Source organism: Oncorhynchus gorbuscha, linkage group LG18 (assembly GCF_021184085.1).
Source record: "Oncorhynchus gorbuscha isolate QuinsamMale2020 ecotype Even-year linkage group LG18, OgorEven_v1.0, whole genome shotgun sequence".
Taxonomy (NCBI): Eukaryota; Metazoa; Chordata; class Actinopteri; order Salmoniformes; family Salmonidae; genus Oncorhynchus; species Oncorhynchus gorbuscha.
In genome coordinates this window covers 70,482,136-70,495,289 of record NC_060190.1, presented here as the reverse complement: position 1 = coordinate 70,495,289, position 13,154 = coordinate 70,482,136, and the positions used below count along the sequence as shown (strand labels likewise).

The 13,154-nt window shown below is 48.8% G+C and overlaps 1 protein-coding gene across 4 annotated transcripts in view; it reads right to left on the bottom strand.

The window, feature by feature from the left end:
• LOC124003001 (rho guanine nucleotide exchange factor 3-like) overlaps nucleotides 1–13,154 on the bottom strand; it is a 137,967-nt gene that overhangs the window by 19,495 nt on the left and 105,318 nt on the right. For all 4 annotated transcript variants that reach the window (XM_046310891.1, XM_046310894.1, XM_046310893.1 and 1 more), the window contains one exon: nucleotides 684–791. In XM_046310891.1, the coding sequence (XP_046166847.1) occupies nucleotides 684–791 (108 nt within the window). The remainder of the gene's footprint in view (nucleotides 1–683; nucleotides 792–13,154) is intronic.

Below are 13,154 nucleotides of genomic sequence, written 5' to 3'. Positions count from 1 at the left end.
ATATCTGAATGTTGCTGTAATGTTGTGTGTAGATGATCCTGTCTGCTCGTCAAACCCAGTGTGAAGATAGTTAGATCAGGTTTGAGGTCAAAGGCCTTCACATGTGAACCATAAAGGATGCATCCCAAATTGCACCCTGTGGCGCTCTGGTCAAAAGTAGTACCATTTGGGCCTTAATCGTAGAGGCCTTGTACCAGTGATTATCAGGCGTGAACGTTCCCACTTTTCAATCACTGAGCCTCGTGTTGCATAATAACACTGGTGCATGTTTTCAACACCATCCAGAACATATGACAACATGTTACCGGTTACCGGTCAGAGGAGGGCTGGCGTACTTAGTGGAAAGTGATTGATTTCTCCGTAGAACATCAGCGATTAGCTGGCTATGTGGCTGGGCTTTCTGGGACGGCCAAACACATCATCAGCTAAGTTACTTAGTATCGTGATCATGATGAGATGATAATGAGACCTTATAAGAGGGTCATACATGCTTATGACAAGCGTTACAATGCATTATAACCACAGGATAATGTATTAAACCTCTAGGTTGTATTTGTAAAGTGTTACTAACGACATTATTGTAATTAAGCAATTTAGTCACTATTTAAATGTACCTGCAGTGGTTGTCCTCTGTGGTCATATTTGTCAGTATAGCTATCTTATGATGCGGTGTACTGTTGTACCTGCAGTGTTTGTCCAATGCGCTTCAGAGGAGCAGTCTTGACTGGAGGTATGAGGTTGGCCAGCGAGGTGACGCGGGACAGGGGCTTCACCCGCTTGTTACTGGGCTCCTAGAACACGGTAGACACAGAGAGACATCTTGTTGTGAACACACAGTCAGATACAAACATTAACAGCACATAGAGGAAAGTAACATCCCATAAAAGTCAGGATAGATGAAGATAAGATGAGGGTGTAGACTGGTGTGTGAGGCAGATTAAAGACAGTGGATGCCCTTCATTCTGCATCACTCCATCAGGACAACAGAAGAAGAGATCCAAACGCTAGTGGATGCAGTCAGTCAGAATCATCAGGAAAAACAGGCTGATGGAAAGAGAATATCTGCAACCTGCAAACCCTCAGCAGCAATAATACTCTACTCTCCCATCCTCAATTTCCTCTCTCCCTTCTCCTGCTCTCTCCCTTCTCCTGCTCTCTCCTCTCCTCCTGCTCTCCTGCTCTCTCCTCTCTCTCCTGCTCTCTCCCTTCTCCCCTCTCTCCTGCTCTCCTCCTGCTCTCTCCCCTCTCCTGCTCTCTCCCTCTCCCTGCTCCTCCTCTCTCCCTCCTCTCCCTCTCCCTGCTCTCTCCCTCTCCCTGCTCTCTCTCCCTCTCCTGCTCTCTCCTCTCCCCTGCTCTCCCTGCTCTCTCCCCTCTCCTGCTCTCTCCTCCCTCCCCTCCTCTCTCTCCTGCTCTCTCCCCCTCTCTCCTGCTCTCCCCTCTCCTGCTCTCCCTCTCCCTGCTCTCCCCTCTCCCTGCTCCTCCTCTCTCCTGCTCTCTCCCTCCCCCTGCTCTCTCCCTCTCCTGCTCTCTCCCCTCCCGCTCTCTCCCCTCTCCTGCTCTCTCCTCCTGCTCTCTCTCCTCCTCTCCTGCTCTCTCCCCTCCCTGCTCTCTCCCTTCTCCCCCTCTCCCTGCTCTCTCCCCTCTCCCTGCTCTCTCCCCTCTCTCCTCCTCTCCTGCCCTCTCTCTGCCTCTCCTGCTCTCTCCTCTCCCCTCTCTCTCCTCTCTCCTGCTCTCTCCCCTCTCCTGCTCTCTCCCTTCTCCCGCCTCTCTCCTGCTCTCTCCCCTCTCCTGCTCTCTCCCCTCTCCCGCCTCTCTCCTCTCTCCTGCCCTCTCCCCTCTCCTGCTCTCTCCTCTCTCCTGCCCTCTCCCCTCTCCTGCTCTCTCCTCTCTCCTGCTCTCTCCTCTCCCCTGCTCTCTCCTCTCTCCTGCCCTCTCCCCTCTCCTGCTCTCTCCTCTCTCCTGCTCTCTCCTCTCCCCTGCTCTCTCCTCTCTCCTGCTCTCTCCCCTCTCCTGCTCTCTCCCTTCTCCCGCCTCTCTCCTGCTCTCTCCCCTCTCCTGCTCTCTCCCCTCTCCCGCCTCTCTCCTCTCTCCTGCTCTCTCCTCTCTCCTGCTCTCTCCTCTCTCCTGCTCTCTCCCCTCTCCTGCTCTCTCCCCTCTTCCTCTCTCCTGCTCTCTCCTCTCTCCTGCCCTCTCCCCTCTCCTGCTCTCTCCTGCTCCCCCTCTCTCTCCTCTCTCTCTCTCTCTCTCTCTGCTCTCTCCCTTCTCCCGCCTCTCTCCTGCTCTCTCCCTCTCTCCTGCTCTCCCCCCTCCTGCCTCTCTCCCTCTCCCGCCCTCTCCCTCTCCTGCCCTCTCCTCCCTCTCCTGCTCTCTCTCCCCTCTCCCGCCTCTCTCCTCTCTCCTGCTCTCTCCCTCTCTCCTGCTCTCTCCTCTCTCCTCTCCTCTCTCTCCTGCTCTCTCCTCTCTCTGCTCTCTCCCTCTCTCCTGCTCTCTCCCCTCTCCTGCTCTCTCCCTCTCTCCTGCTGCTCTCTCCCTCTCCTGCTCTCTCCCCTCTCCCGCCTCTCTCCTCTCTCCTGCCCTCTCCCCTCTCCTGCTCTCTCCCCTCTCTCTCCTGCTCTCTCCTCTCTCCTGCTCTCTCCCTCTCTCCTGCTCTCTCCCCTCTCCTGCTCTCTCCCTCTCTCCTGCTCTCTCCCCTCTCCCGCCTCTCTCCTCTCTCCTGCTCTCTCCCCTCTCCTGCTCTCTCCTCTCCTGCTCTCTCCTGCTCTCTCCCCTCTCCTGCTCTCTCCCCTCTCCTGCTCTCTCCCCTCTCCTGCTCTCTCCTCTCTCCTGCCCTCTCCCCTCTCCTGCTCTCTCCCCTCTCCCGCCTCTCTCCTCTCTCCTGCTCTCTCCCCTCTCCTGCTCTCTCCCCTCTCCTGCTCTCTCCTCTCTCCTGCTCTCTCCTCTCTCCTGCTCTCTCCTCTCTCCTGCTCTCTCCCCTCTCCCGCCTCTCTCCTCTCTCCTGCTCTCTCCCTCTCCTGCTCTCTCCCTCTCCTGCTCTCTCCCCTCCTCTCCTGCTCTCTCCTCTCTCCTGCCCTCTCCCCTCTCCTGCTCTCTCCCTCTCCCGCTCTCTCCTCTCTCCTCTCCTGCCTCTCCCCTCTCCTCTCTCCCCCTCTCCTGCTCTCTCCTCTCTCCTGCTCTCTCCTCTCTCCTGCTCTCTCCCTCTCTCCCGCCTCTCTCCTCTCTCCTGCCCTCTCCCCTCTCCTGCCCTCTCCTCTCTCCTGCCCTCTCCCCTCTCCTGCTCTTTCCTCTCTCCTGCTCTCTCCCCTCTCCCGCCTCTCTCCTCTCTCCTGCCCTCTCCCCTCTCCTGCTCTCTCCCCTCTCCTGCTCTCTCCCCTCTCCTGCTCTCTCCTCTCTCTGCCCTCTCCCCTCTCCTGCTCTCTCCCCTCTCTCCCCTCTCTCTCTCTCCTGCTCTCTCCCCTCTCCTGCTCTCTCCTCTCTCCTGCTCTCTCCCCCTCTCCCTCCTCTCTCCTCTCTCCCCTGCTCTCTCCCCTCTCCTGCTCTCTCTCTCCTCTCTGCTCTCTCCTCTCTCCTGCTCTCTCCCCTCTCCTGCTCTCTCCCCTCTCCTGCCCTCTCCTCTCTCCTGCCCTCTCCTCTCTCATGCTCTTTCCTCTCTCCTGCTCTCTCCCCTCTCCTGCTCTCTCCTCTCTCATGCTCTTTCCTCTCTCCTGCTCTCTCCTCTCTCCTGCTCTCTCCCCTCTCCTGCTCTCTCCTCTCTCATGCTCTTTCCTCTCTCCCTTCTCCTGCTCTCTCCCTTCTCCTGCTCTCTCCTCTCTCCTGCTCTCTCCATTCTCCTGCTCTCTCCCCTCTCCTGCTCTCTCCTCTCTCCTGCTCTCTCCTCTCTCATGCTCTTTCCTCTCTCCTGCTCTCTCCTCTCTCATGCTCTTTCCTCTCTCCTGCTCTCTCCCTTCTCCTGCTCTCTCCTCTCCCCTGCTCTCTCCATTCTCCTGCTCTCTCCTATCTCATGCTCTTTCCTCTCTCCTGCTCTCTCCTCTCTCCTGCGCTCTACCCTCTCCTGCTCTCTCCTCTCTCATGCTCTTTCCTCTCTCCTGCTCTCTCCTCTCTCCTGCTCTCTCCCCTCTCCTGCTCTCTCCTCTCTCCTGCTCTCTCCCCTCTCCCGCCTCTCTCCCCTCTCCTGCTCTCTCCTCTCTCCTGCTCTCTCCTCATGCTCTCTGCCCTCTCCTGCTCTCTCCCCTCTCCTGCCCTCTCCCTCTCTCCTTTCCCTCTCCCCCTCTCCTGCCCTCTCCTCTCTCATGCTCTTTCCTCTCTCCTGCTCTCTCCCCCTCTCCTGCTCTTTCCTCTCTCCTGCTCTCTCCATCTCTCCTGCTCTCTCCCCTCTCCTGCTCTCTCCCTCTCCTGCTCTCTCCTCTCTCATGCTCTTTCCTCTCTCCTGCTTCCCTTCTCCTGCTCTCTCCCTTCTCCTGCTCTCTCCTCTCTCCTGCTCTTTCCATTCTCCTGCTCTCTCCCTCTCATGCTCTCTCCTCTCTCCTGCTCTCTCCATTCTCCTGCTCTCTCCTCTCTCATGCTCTCTCCTCTCTCATGCTCTTTCCTCTCTCCTGCTCTTTCCTCTCTCCTGCTCTCTCCTCTCTCCTGCTCTCTCCATTCTCCTGCTCTCTCCTCTCTCATGCTCTTTCCTCTCTCCTGCTCTCTCCTCTCTCCTGCGCTCTTCCCTCTCCTGCTCTCTCCTCTCTCATGCTCTTTCCTCTCTCCCTTCTCCTGCTCTCTCCCTTCTCCTGCTCTCTCCTCTCTCCTGCTCTCTCCATTCTCCTGCTCTCTCCCCTCTCCTGCTCTCTCCATTCTCCTGCTCTCTCCCCTCTCCTGCTCTCTCCTCTCTCCTGCTCTCTCCCTTCTCCCACCTCTCTCCTCTCTCCTGTCCTCTCCTGTCTCCAACAGTTTGTATTGTAACCCTGGCCCTCCAGAACCCACAACAGATTGTATTGTAACCCTGGCCCTCCAGAACCCCCAACAGTTTGTATTGTAACCCTGGCCCTCCAGAACCCCCAACAGATTGTATTGTAACCCTGGTCCTCCAGAACCCCCAACAGATTGTATTGTAACCCTGGTCCTCCAGAACCCCCAACAGATTGTATTGTAACCCTGGTCCTCCAGAACCCCCAACAGTTTGTATTCTAACCCTGGTCCTGCAGAACCCCCAACAGATTGTATTGTAACCCTGGTCCTCCAGAACCCCCAACAGATTGTATTGTAACCCTGGTCCTCCAGAACCCCCAACAGATTGTATTGTAACCCTGTTCCTCCAGAACCCACAACAGTTTGTATTCTAACCCTGGCCCTCCAGAACCCCCAACAGATTGTATTGTAACCCTGGCCCTCCAGAACCCCCAACAGATTGTATTGTAACCCTGGCCCTCCAGAACCCCCAACAGATTGTATTGTAACCCTGGTCCTCCAGAACCCCCAACAGATTGTATTGTAACTCTGGACAAATACACCTGATTGAAACAAATGATGTTGTTTCAATACTACTTATGCAACAACAGACTGGCTGAATTTAGCTCTAGGACCTCAAGGCCATGCTACTCTGACATAAAACACGTTACACAATCTGATCTGCTGTTTTAAATTGACTTGCCAATCAATGTCATTATCAACACCAGCAGCTCCCTCAGTCATTTAGTACATCCCCTGTCTCACTGAGAGGCTCTGATCTCTACAGGGGAGATAGATAGTACAGACTAGTAGAGACTGATCTCTACAGGGCAGATAGATAGTACAGACTAGTAGAGACTGATCTCTACAGGGCAGATAGATAGTACAGAGCTAGTAGAGACTGATCTCTACAGGGCAGATAGATAGTACAGAGGTAGTAGAGACTGATCTCTAGTAGATACTGATCTCTACAGGGTAGATAGATAGTACAGAGCTAGGGTAGATAGATAGTACAGAGCTAGTAGAGACTGATCTCTACAGGGCAGATATATAGTACAGAGGTAGTAGAGACTGATCTCTACTGGGAAGATAGATAGTACAGAGCTAGTAGAGACTGATCTCTACTGGGCAGATAGATAGTACAGAGGTAGTAGAGACTGATCTCTACTGGGCAGATAGATAGTACAGAGCTAGTAGAGACTGATCTCTACAGGGCAGATAGATAGTACAGACTAGTAGAGACTGATCTCTACAGGGCAGATAGATAGTACAGAGGTAGTAGAGACTGATCTCTACTGGGCAGATAGATAGTACAGAGGTAGTAGAGACTGATCTCTACTGGGCAGATAGATAGTACAGAGGTAGTAGAGACTGATCTCTACAGAGCAGATAGATAGTACAGAGCTAGTAGAGACTGATCTCTACAGGGCAGATAGTACAGAGCTAGTAGAGGTATGACGAAAGACATATCAGACTATAGGAGAAGTTACTTCACCTGTTATCTGTTTACCACTTCATCAACTGATTAGATACAATAGAGTGTATCGCTCTTTCAAACGTTGTCTTCCTTTGTGTGTTTGACCTCATAAACCCTGAATGTCTTTCTTACACTGTCTTTTCCAATGTCTATTTTTCTTTACTTTCGTTTTATTATATCTTTCGACTTGCACAAACAGACAAATTCAGACACATGGTTTGGTTGTTCTAAAAAAGGACAGATGTATAAACAAACCTTGCATAATTATCTAGGTCTCTCATATGCAAAGCTGCAGGAAGTAGGGGTTCTGAGTGTGCTGCAGGATGTAGGGGTTCTGAGTGTGCTGCAGGATGTAGGGGTTCTGAGTGTGCTGCAGGATGTAGGGGTTCTGAGTGTGCTGCAGGATGTAGGGGTTCTGAGTGTGCTGCAGGATGTAGGGGTTCTGAGTGTGCTGCAGGATGTAGGGGTTCTGAGTGTGCTGCAGGAAGTAGGGGTTCTGAGTGTGCTGCAGGAAGTAGGGGTTCTGAGTGTGCTGCAGGAAGTAGGGGTTCTGAGTGTGCTGCAGGAAGTAGGGGTTCTGAGTGTGCTGCAGGAAGTAGTGTGCTGCAGCACCCCCTGAAAAATAAGAATTTAAAAATGATATTGATGATACTGGGCTGATCAAACTGGCCCACGGGAGTTATGTTACTCACATCTGAACATGAGAGCAGCAATACTACAGCACCACACACACACACACACACACACACACACACACACAGACAGACAGACAGACAGACAGACAGACAGACAGACAGACAGACAGACAGACAGACAGACAGACAGACAGACAGACAGACAGACAGACAGACAGACAGACAGACAGACAGACAGACAGACAGACAGACAGACAGACAGACAGACAGACAGACAGACAGACAGACAGACAGACAGACAGACAGACAGACAGACAGACAGACAGACAGACAGACAGACAGACAGACAGACAGACAGACAGACAGACAGACAGACAGACAGACAGACAGACAGACAGACAGACAGACAGACAGACAGACAGACAGACACCGAGGGTGAGATTAGGCCGTGGCGTGGGCCCCACAGCTCAATATGTCCTGATGTCGGTCTGAACATGCCTCCAAGCTGCCTGTCCTGGATTGGAACTAGTAAATCAATGCACATAGTGGTTTTACATATTGGGTAATTACATGGTGGTGGAACACCAGATTTACAACACTGTAACACACTTCATTGAGTACTCGTATCTCTTGTGCCTGTGATAACGCAAATAATAGTAGGGGTTCTGAGTGTGCTGCAGGAAGTAGGGGTGCAGGAAGTAGGGGTTCTGAGTGTGCTGCAGGAAGTAGGGGTTCTGAGTGTGCTGCAGGAAGTAGTGTGCTGCAGCACCCCCTGAAAAATAAGAATTTAAAAATGATATTGATGATACTGGGCTGATCAAACTGGCCCACGGGAGTTATGTTACTCACATCTGAACAGACAGACAGACAGACAGACAGACACCGAGGGTGAGATTAGGCCGTGGCGTGGGCCCCACAGCTCAATATGTCCTGATGTCGGTCTGAACATGCCTCCAAGCTGCCTGTCCTCGTATCTCTTGTGCCTGTGATAACGCAAATAATTAGGGGGAAAATCCAGCAGCAATGAAGAGTTTTGTGGTAACTTTAATTTATTTTTCAAAACAACTTGTCTGTATATCACATCAACAAAAAAGCAGTCATCGATTCCCAGCGTTAGTGTCACAAAAATCTCACAGAAAAGAGCTGTGTGTGTGTGTGTGTGTGTGTGTGTGTGTGTGTGTGTGTGTGTGTGTGTGTGTGTGTGTGTGTGTGTGTGTGTGTGTGTGTGTGTGTGTGTGTGTGTGTGTGTGTGTGTGTGTGTCTGTCTCTGTGTCCGTGTGTCCGTGTGTGTGTGTGTGTGTGTGTGTGTGTGTGTGTGTGTGTGTGTGTGTGTGTGTGTGTGTGTGTGTGTGTGTGTGTGTGTGTGTGTGTGTGTGTGTGTCTGTGTGTGTGTCTGTGTGTGTCTGTGTGTGTCTGTGTGTGTCGTGTGTGTCCGTGTGTGTCCGTGTGCGTCCGTGTGCGTGTGTGTGTGTGTGTGTGTGTGTGTGTGTGTGTGTGTGTGTGTGTGTGTGTGTGTGTGTGTGTGTGTGTGTGTGTGTGTGTGTGTGTGTGTGTGTGTGTGTGTGTGTGTGTGTAGGGGGGGACTATACCATGCTACAGAGATGATTTCTTTATAAACGTCAACATGTATTTTAGATACACTCACCTCCTCATTTTTCACGTAAACAAAAGCAAACATTCAACCTGGTTTAGATGTAGGCCTATATTTCCTCCCAACTACGCACAGAACTGCTACAACTACTACTCAAATCTGACTCAAAATTCTAGCCACTTTAATAATTCAAAATTGGATGTAATAAATGTATCACTAGTCACTTTAAACAATGTCACTTTATATAATGTTTACATACACTACATTGCTCATCTCATATACTGTACTGTACTCTATACCATCTACTGCATCCTGCCTGTGCAGTTCGGACATCGCTCAACCATATAAATATATGTACATATTCTAATTCATTCCTTTACACTTGTGTGTATAAGGTAGTTGTTGTGAAATTGTTAGATTACTTGTTAGATATTACTGCATGGTCGGAACTAGAAGCACAAGCGTTTCGCTACACTCACATTATCATCTGCTAACCATGTGTATGTGACCAATAACATCTGCTAACCATGTGTATGTGACCAATAACATCTGCTAACCATGTGTATGTGACCAATAACATCTGCTAACCATGTGTATGTGACCAATAACATCTGCTAACCATGTGTATGTGACCAATAACATCTGCTAACCATGTGTATGTGTATGTGCTCTAGTGGTGTGGGGGCTGTGCTTTGGCAAAGTGGGTGGGGTTATATCCTTCCTGTTTGGCCCTGTCCGGGGGTGTCCTCGGATGGGGCCACAGTGTCTCCTGACCCCTCCTGTCTCAGCCTCCAGTATTTATGCTGCAGTAGTTTATGTGTCGGGGGGCTAGGGTCAGTTTGTTTATCTGGAGTACTTCTCCTGTCCTATTCGGTGTCCTGTGTAAATCTAAGTGTGCGTTCTCTAATTCTCTCCTTCTCTCTTTCTTTCTCTCTCTCGGAGGACCTGAGCCCTAGAACCATGCCCCAGGACTACCTGACATGATGACTCCTTGCTGTCCCCAGTCCACCTGGCCATGCTGCTGCTCCAGTTTCAACTGGCCTGGGCCCTAGGACCATGTCCCAGGACTACCTGACATGAGGACTCCTTGCTGTCCCCAGTCCACCTGGCCATGCTCCTGCTCCAGTTTCAACTGTTCTGCCTTACTATTATTCAACCATGCTGGTCATTTATGAACATTTGAACATCTTGGCCACGTTCTGTTATAATCTCCACCCGGCACAGCCAGAAGAGGACTGGCCACCCCACATATGCTCTCTCTAATTCTCTCTTTCTTTCTCTCTCTCGGAGGACCTGAGCCCTAGGACCGTGCCCCAGGACTACCTGACATGATGGCTCCTTGCTGTCCCCAGTCCACCTGACTGTGCTGCTGCTCCAGTTTCAACTGTTCTGCCTTATTATTATTTGACCATGCTGGTCATTTATGAACATTTGAACATCTTGGTCATGTTCTGTTATAATCTCTACCCGGCACAGCCAGAAGAGGACTGGCCACCCCACATAGCCCGGTTCCTCTCTAGGTTTCTTCCTAGGTTTTGGCCTTTCTAGGGAGTTTTTCCTAGCCACCGTGCTTTTACACCTGCATTGTTTGCTGTTTGGGGTTTTAGGCTGGGTTTCTGTACAGCACTTTGAGATATCAGCTGATGTACGAAGGGCTATATAAATAAATTTGATTTGATTTGATTTGATATGTGACCAATAACATCTGCTAACCATGTGTATGTGACCAATAACATCTGCTAACCATGTGTATGTGACCAATCTTTTTTTATTATTTTTTTATTTACTAAAATTGAAAGAATTATGATGAGAAAATGTGTTAGGTATTCAGGCACTTAAAAATACTTCATCAGAATTTTTCAGCTGATAAATTTGCTCATTGAAATGTCGATAAAACACAACAAAAAAACAGATTTCAGTCAGAACACCTAGTTCTTCCCGGTGAGGTGAGTCAGAGACTAATAGGTTGGCAATAATCGCAGCTTATGTTCTGTTCATAGTTCATACAATCAGTAAAGCACTGCCTGTCCTGGCTGGACTCCTATCTCCCTGTCACAGCCAAAGCTGACATCCTGTCTGGCTGGCAAACTAACGCTATCCAGATGTGGCTGCCAGGTTCCCGGGCCTCGTGGGGCCTACAAACGCTTGTCACTGTAGTGGTACCCTGGATGGTACCACCTTTGAACTTTTAGTTGTAGGTACATAATTGTACCCTTGCAGTTCATACCTTAAAAGAGACAATAGTGTACCGTAGGGGACATTGGAAAATGTAAAACAATTGCCTTTTTAGTGTAGCACTGTTGAGTGTAAAACATTATCTGCATATTTCCCAGGGTGCCATGCAAGCTAAATGTTTAGTTACCAGTAGCACCCATGACTGTGTTTGCTAGTGACAGAGACATGGTCGTTGCATTCAATGACTTTCAGTCCTGTAGCTTTTCTGCAAAATGAATACATAAGACAATATTTTATAATTGAAATTAAACTCTTTATGACAATATATTACATTTATAAGGCCTTACTTTCACAGTCTAGCTTTACCCAGTGATCTGAAACTTATCAAGCAAATCACATTACGCTGGCTTGCAAAGTGTTATGTAATTCCTACAGAAAGCCAGCCAGAGTTAGGATTTTTAAAATATTTAAAAAAAACTTTTAATAACATGCAACCTGAATTTACAATGACTGCCAAGGTAGGGAAAATTGATAAAGGAGACTACCTAAACTATTTGAACAAGTCCCATGTTGCTCAGTTGGTAGAGCATGTCACTTGCAATGCTGGGATTGTGGGTTTGATTCCCACAGAGGACCAATACAAACAATGTATGAAAATGTATATGCTCACTACTGCATGTTGCTCTAGATAAGAGTGTCTGCTAAATTACTCAAATGTAAGTAACGGGTGCAATAAGTCCAACTACTAACAGATTAGTTTAGAAATGTGCTATTTATCTTTGTGTGGCACAAGATTAATCAATGTTATCTGCAAAAACGCACATATTGAAATAAACGATTCAAAAATCCCAGGTACAATGGAGCATGCTGGGAAATTGATAATGATGGACGTGGTTTAAGAGAGTGATGATTGTACCTTTATATTCAAAGTATTGGGTATAAAAATGCACCATTATGCTAGATTATCTGCACATCTACCCTAAAATATACCGAACACTACCATGTGAGGTTATATATGTGGGGCAATTCCACGATATCAGAGAGATGCTGAGACTCAGATTTTTCACTTTAAAATGTATGTCAAACAAAAAACAATGATTGCAAAGTTAAACAAGCAAATCAATTCACAAGGACGGCTTCTAACAATTTCCAAAACCGTCATTCTGTTACCAAACTTTGCATCTGCACTGTTCTTCAAATAAATGTGTTTTTGTACAATGTTTTGTGGAAATTGAGTTGTATGGCTTGTTTAACGTTGCAAATATTAGTTTTTATTTAAGTCTCAGTATCACTCTGTTACCATGGAATTGCCCATATGTACCTCTAAAAATATTTTATGTCTAAATAGATATTTTTGTACCCATGGGAACAATAATGTACCTTAACCTAACCACACCCTTTTTTTCTGAGAATGTAGTGCATTCTTGATGACTGACTGGATGACTGACTGACTGGATGACTGACTGGATGACTGACTGACTGGATGACTGACTGGATGACTGACTGGATGACTGACTGGATGACTGACTGGATGACTGGATGACTGGATGACTGACTGGATGACTGGATGACTGACTGGATGACTGGATGACTGACTGGATGACTGACTGGATGACTGGATGACTGACTGGATGACTGGATGACTGACTGGATGACTGGATGACTGACTGGATGACTGACTGGATGACTGGATGACTGACTGGATGACTGACTGGATGACTGACTGGATGACTGACTGACTGGATGACTGACTGGATGACTGACTGGATGACTGACTGACTGGATGACTGATGACTGACTGGATGACTGACTGGATGACTGACTGGATGACTGACTGGATGACTGACTGGATGACTGACTGACTGGATGACTGACTGGATGACTGACTGACTGGATGACTGACTGACTGGATGACTGACTGACTGGATGACTGACTGGATGACTGGATGACTGACTGACTGGATGACTGACTGGATGACTGGATGACTGATTTCAGATGGAAACCTGTAGAACTCCCACCTCGCCAAATAGAGATTACGGGCATTTCCATGTAAAATGACCCATGTGAAGTGGATAGGAGCATATTGAATTGGGTGTCAAATAAAAGCTAAGACTCTGTATATTGTTTTCAGAAATTAAGGCATGTATACATTTTAACAATTTTCCATCCTAAAAAAATGAGGACCAATCAAAGGCTTTAATTTCTGGTCAAACAGATGGAAAAGGGATCCATACACAACATCTATCAGGAAAAAAAGTGTTGAAAAGGTGTAAGAAATACAACGAAAGACAATAATCTCTCTCCAGTTGGGTTAGTGACACATAGCATGACGCCTACCCTCTTTTCATTTAC